Source organism: Cervus canadensis, chromosome 33 (assembly GCF_019320065.1).
Source record: "Cervus canadensis isolate Bull #8, Minnesota chromosome 33, ASM1932006v1, whole genome shotgun sequence".
Classification (NCBI taxonomy): Eukaryota; Metazoa; Chordata; class Mammalia; order Artiodactyla; family Cervidae; genus Cervus; species Cervus canadensis.
In genome coordinates, this window is record NC_057418.1 from 30,691,235 (window position 1) to 30,697,132 (window position 5,898).

Here is a 5,898-nt window from a genome sequence, read left to right on the forward strand (position 1 = left end):
GATGCGGCAGACTAGCGTGGTCAGACTTAACGGACCGTGCCCAACCCCCACTTGGCTCGCTGTGAGGTGGCTGGCTGGCTCCGGCGTCTGTCTGCGCCACAGCGTAAGCGCTGATTGGAGGAATGGAGATGACGGATTGCACTCTCTGCCACTCAGCTGCAGGGGCTTGTTAGTGTGGCGATCTAGGCATCTATGACCTTACGTCATTCGAAGGCTTTTCCCTGAGTTAGTATGGCTGCGGCCGGCGGCTTTCTGGGACGCCGTTGAGGAGAGGAGGGCAAGGTCTGTCCGAGGCTTTGGCTGCGATTCTCCTCAGCGATGGCGCTTCGGCTGCGGTTCTGGGAATTGTTGCCGTTTTGCAGAAACCCCGGTAATTCATCTTACCACTTCTCTCAGTTTACACCCCAAGGTCTGCACTGGCAAGTTGTCGTTTTATATGCAGCATGCGTTATGCGTGCTCAGTCGAGTACAGCTCTGTCGACCCCATGGACTGTAGCCACCCAGGCTCCTCTGTCCACGGAATTCTCCATGCCAGAATACTGCAGTCGGTTGCCATTCCCTTCTCGAGGGGATCTTCCCCAGCCAGGGAGCGCATCTGCCTCTGGCGTTTCCTGCCCGGGCAGGCGGATTCTTTAGCCACCTAGGAAGCCATCATTTCCCACGGAAAAGTAAACGAGCTAACGGTATCGTGATGACGACACTAGCAGAAAATTAAGGACCAGATTCTGTGGTGACGACACTGCGTTACCGAACATAGCTCTTGTACCTCTTCCAGGGCGCGAGGCCTGAGGGGGAGAGGATGGGCTCAAGTTATATCATATTCCTGTTTTGTCCGTATTCGTCATTCTTTTAAGATCCATGTGGTTGTTTTTGTTCTTTAGGGTGTCGGGTGGCAGCGCTCTCGACCAGTGCTAAGCCAGCGGTGAAGCCTGAGGTGGACCCCGTGGGAAATGAAGCTATTGCCCCCGAGTTCACCAACCGGAACCCCCGGAATCTGGAGCTCTTAGCTGTAGCCAGAAAAGAGCGGGGTTGGGGGACCGTGTGGCCCTCCCGTGAGTTCTGGCACAGGTAATTAAGTTGCTCCGTGTTGACCACAGAGCCCTGCATGATGAACTTCAAATTGTTTTCATAAGTTCTTTAAGGAGTGTGCCCGGTAACTGCTGGCGATTCTCCTCTCAGACTTGTGCTGGGTCTAGGAGGGGTTAGTGGGGGGAAGAGGGCGGCAAACGGTAAATAAATAGGTGTCATAGAGAAAATGTTAAGAATAGGAGACTGGTTGCCTACCCAGACCCTCCGAAAATAGGAAGAAAGCCAAACTATCTGCCAAGAAGAGGGTTCCCAGCAGAGGAAACAGCTAGGGTGGGAATGAGCTTGCTGTGTTTGAGGAACCGAAAGGCTTGTGTACCTAGAGCTCTGGGCCAAGAGGTGAATGGAGAGGTAGGTAGGACACAGATTATCAGCTTTATATATCAAGGAAGTGCTTGAGGCTTTATTTTTATTGTAGTGGGAAACTGACGGGATTTAGTTTAGTGTAAGCCTGAATAGAAGATCATTCTGGTTCCTTTGAGGAGAACAGATTTTTAAGGGGGCAGTGGTAAAGGCAGGAGAGCAGTTAGGGGTTTATTCTTTGTAAAGATGGCTAATTATTGAATATATTTGCCAGGAACCTGATGCTAGGTGCTTTATATGCATTTTCTCATTTACTCTTTACAAGTACTTTTTGAGGCAGGTGCAGTAAATTCCCCCATTTTATAGAGCAGGGGAGACTTAGGGAAGGAAACAGGGTTCAAAGAAAGGGGGCAGGGCAATTCATGTTTGAAATAATCTGACTCTTTAAGTCTAGAATCTTTTTTGAAACACCCAAACTATTATTTTCTATTAATATTTGGGTATTTAAATAATTGGAGATCTACCTCCCCCCTTTCCCTCTATTTGTCCTATTCACAGTACTACCAGTATAATTTGGAAGTGACCTTGGAGATCATGAGTCCTACTCTTTTATTGCACAGATGGTTTAAGACAATGATCAGCAGACTTGCTCCTAAGCTGGCTTGGTAGCAAAATATTTTTACATTTTTGAAAGGTTGAAGAAAAATGCAAAGAATATTTTATGGTAGGAAAACTGTAAAATTCAAATTTCATTATCCACAAAGTTTTTATTGGCACACAGCCACCCCCCATTCTCACCTGGCTGTTCTGGTATTACTGTGGCTGAGTTGAGCAGTTGACCCATATTGTTACCTGAAAACTAGGTTTGCCTCTTGGTGGGTGTCAGGCCAGAAGGCACAACCAAGATCAGGAGTGGGAGGGGTTTATTACTTGCAGCATGTAAAGAGAACACTGGGTGTCTTCCTCAAAGCAATGTCTCCCCCAACAGCATAACTGAGGAAGTTTTAAGCGAAGGGTACACACATATTCATGAAGGCACTTGAGGAGAGGAGAACTCCATATAGAATCAGGGCCAAAGTGTACAGAGTCCTAGCTTTAATTTGTTGAAGTCACAAGGGTCAACATTGTCATTTCCATCCTCCACCTGATGCAGAACTCGAAGGAGGTATCAGATTGTTCTCTATGTCCCTTGAGGAGGAATCAGAACTCTCTCTTTTACTATTTTACTCTCCTTTGTTGCTTGATTGCTTCTCCTTTGTTTCTTCATTCCCTTAAGATCATTAATTACTGAGACCTGTTCAAGAGCAGGTACAGTGGCCAATCTTAGATCGCAAAATGGCTTTGGTCAAAAATGGCTTCTCTTAGGTCAAGAAAGCCATGCCTGGTTCTCTTTCTCCAGCGACCCACTACCCTCTCTGCTTTCAATGTGATCACTTATAGAAAAAGTGTGTTGACCACTGGATTAAGAGATTGTGATCCTCGTTAGTATAGTGGTGAGTATCCCTGCCTGTCACGTGGGAGACCCGGGGTTCAATTCCCCGATGGGGAGGCAACACACCCTTTGGGCTTCCCTTGTAGCTCAGTCGGTAAAGAATTTGCCTGCAGTGCAGGAGACCTGGGTTCAATCCCTGGGTTGGGAAGATCCCCTGGAGAAGGAAATGGCAACCCACTCCAGTATCCTTGCCTGGAAAATCTCATGGACAGAGGAGCCTGGTGGGCTAGAGTCCATGGCGTCACAAAGAGTCGGGCATGACTGAGCGACTAACAAAACCAGGAGTAGAACCCACATTTCTAAATCTAGTGCTTGTTATGCAGTTTGATACTAAGAACCTTAGTATAGTCTGATTTCTGTGTTTTCTTTATCATGAACTTAATTTCTACATGTGTAATGTATACAAATGTTGTAAATCCAAAAAGAAATAGTTTCTCATGTACCCTTCTATAGCTAGTCTGTGCACATAGCTGTAAACTTGTATTTTTTTTTTTAATATAAATCTTATCTTACCATATATGTTGTTCTGTATTCCCCCTCCCATTCCTTCACCACCACCCCCACCTATGCCACAGACAAACACACTTAAAAATACATGTTGGAAATATTTTGTGTTGGTTGGGAACATTGGCTCTGGACCAAACCCCTGGACTTAAATCCTGCCTATCACCATTACTTACCATTAGTTGTAATATTGCTAAAGTTATTTAACTTTTCTGTGTCAGTTTCTGCAACCCGAAAAGAAAGAAAGAATAATGTTATTAGTTTGAGACATGAGCTCTACCTGTAAACAATTAGGACTCCCTGGTACAGTCAGTGTTCAATAAATGTTTGCAACAGCAGCATAAAGTGCTACTTTGTTCTTAATTGTGTAAAATAACTGTTTAAAGTTCCTCTAAAATACCATTGCATGGCTATTTTAATTCACTGATTCTGGATTGATGATTATCTTTTTGATTTCAACCAGTGTTGCAATTAATTGTCTTGTGCATGCAGTTTAGCAGTGAGATTGGGCATATGTTCATGGGTTTTAAGAGTCATTAATAGTTTACTTCTCTGTGAACAGTCTGTCCAAATCCTCTGCCTAGTAAGTTACTGGTCATTTTCTTATTGATTATAGGAGGCTTTTTATATACTATGGAAACTAGCCCTTTGAAAAATACATGATTTTAAAATACTTTTTGTTTCTTTGCTTGCCTTTTGACTTCACTTTATTTTTTTCGTTTGTTTTTCTTAGCATGCAGAAAGCTTTGTTAGTCTTTTTTCTTTTTTACAAAAGCCATATGATACAGTTTGATGTTATGTTAAATAGCTTGATATAGTTAAATACGCTTATCTTACTTTGATTTGTTTAAAAATTCTCCCATGTTGTCTTCTAGTACTCACATGATTTCTGTTTTTATATTTAAATGTTTGATCCATCTTACATTTATTTTAGAAAATAAACTATAAAGTAAGTATATCTTTATCCAGTGAAGGGTCAGCAAGTTAGCTCTGCCTCCTCAGCTCTCAGAAATGCCGAATTTCTTCTGGGTATTTGAGGCTAAGTAGAAATGTTTGGTTTACTATTGAGGATATCCTCATAAAGGCAGAGGAAAAACACCTCTCCCAAGTAAAATGCAGGTTGAGTATGTTGACATAAATGAACCAGATGTTGCATTTTTGAGAAATGTTTTTGCACTTATTCACCTGAAGTTATTTGTCTTTAGAATTCTGATTTTGTTCTCCCCTCACCTTGTTTAGGTTGCGAGTTATAAGGAGTCAGCATCATATAGAAGCACTTGTTGAGCATCGCAATGGCCAGGTTGTGGTTTCAGCATCCACTCGTGAATGGGCCATTAAAAAGCACCTTTATAGCACCAAAAACGTGGTGGCTTGTGAGAGTGTAGGACGAGTGCTGGCACAGCGGTGCTTGGAAGCAGGAATCAACTTCATGGTCTACCAACCCACTCCTTGGGAGGCAGCGTCAGACTCGGTATTTTGTTCTCACTACTTAGTTAAAAGGTGTTGTGTTAATTCTTGACATTAGATACTTACATAATAGTAGTTTGTTTATTAAGTTCTTTCCAAGTGTCTGACCCTGAGTTGAGTGTCCTGATGCGCACCTCACTTCAGCTTCACAGCAGCCTTAGCGTCAGGACTCGTGGTCCCTCTTCTGTAAGTTAGCTGAGGTTGGCTGGCTGGCTCAGTGTGGCGCTGAGCCTGGTTCAAACCCACACGACCAATTCTATAGCCGTAACATTGACTTCTCTGCAGTTCACATAGTATCTTGTCTACAGAATATTTTCAAATACTGCTAATCCTTAACATCTCTACACTTTGTTTTATCTGTGTCATTAAGGTCACTTTCTGAAAAAACTAGTATGGGCTGGGAAGTTAGCAAGGAGCAGATCGGTGGTTCACTTCCTCTTGTGAAGTGAGCTATTTATGGTCAGCTTGTTGTTCAGTTGTTAAGTCAGCTTGTAGTATTGACTTCATCTTTTCCTTTTTTCTTGATCTTCAAAACCAGATGAAACGACTACAGATTGCCATGATAGAGGGTGGTGTGGTGCTGCAGGAGCCTCGGAGAATCTATGAATGAAGCAGAAGCATTGTTTGGAGCTTGTAAATGAAAGCTGTCAGCTCTTCATTCATCATAAGAGAGCCTCTGGAAGAACTGCCAACTTGGACATTTTATACAAAAATCTAACAGCAGAATGTTAGTTAAGGTTGTCTCCTTCAGTGTGTTTATCTTAAATTCAGGGCTGAATTCTTCCCCTCTTGGACGTGAGAGAAGTATCTGAGAAAAACTTGCTGATTATAATTAACTTCTGAAGGACAAATTAAATTGTTTATAAGTTAAAGAATAAATGTATATTATTAACTCTTACTTTCTAGTTATATGAAATTTTCTCCAACTATGAACTCTCTGTGGCAAGGATACACATTAAAGGTTTGTGCACTTGTCACCATGGCTAGGTCATAGCAGGTGGTCTCAATAAATGAGAGCTGTTGCTGCTCAGGTGTGGAGGCTTTTT

At 42.8% G+C, this 5,898-nt stretch overlaps 1 protein-coding gene and 1 non-coding gene across 2 annotated transcripts; both read left to right on the forward strand.

Moving 5' to 3' along the window:
- Nucleotides 1–171: 171 nt before the first annotated feature.
- Nucleotides 172–5,750, forward strand: MRPL18 (mitochondrial ribosomal protein L18). Its single transcript, XM_043456812.1, has 4 exons — nucleotides 172–370; nucleotides 882–1,068; nucleotides 4,625–4,856; nucleotides 5,391–5,750. The coding sequence occupies exons 1-4, from the start codon at nucleotides 319–321 to the stop codon at nucleotides 5,460–5,462; spliced, it is 543 nt and encodes a 180-aa protein (XP_043312747.1). The 5' UTR covers nucleotides 172–318; the 3' UTR covers nucleotides 5,463–5,750.
- TRNAD-GUC lies at nucleotides 2,866–2,938 on the forward strand. Its single transcript has one exon. It is a non-coding gene; the product is annotated as a tRNA-Asp (tRNA).
- Nucleotides 5,751–5,898: the final 148 nt, after the last annotated feature.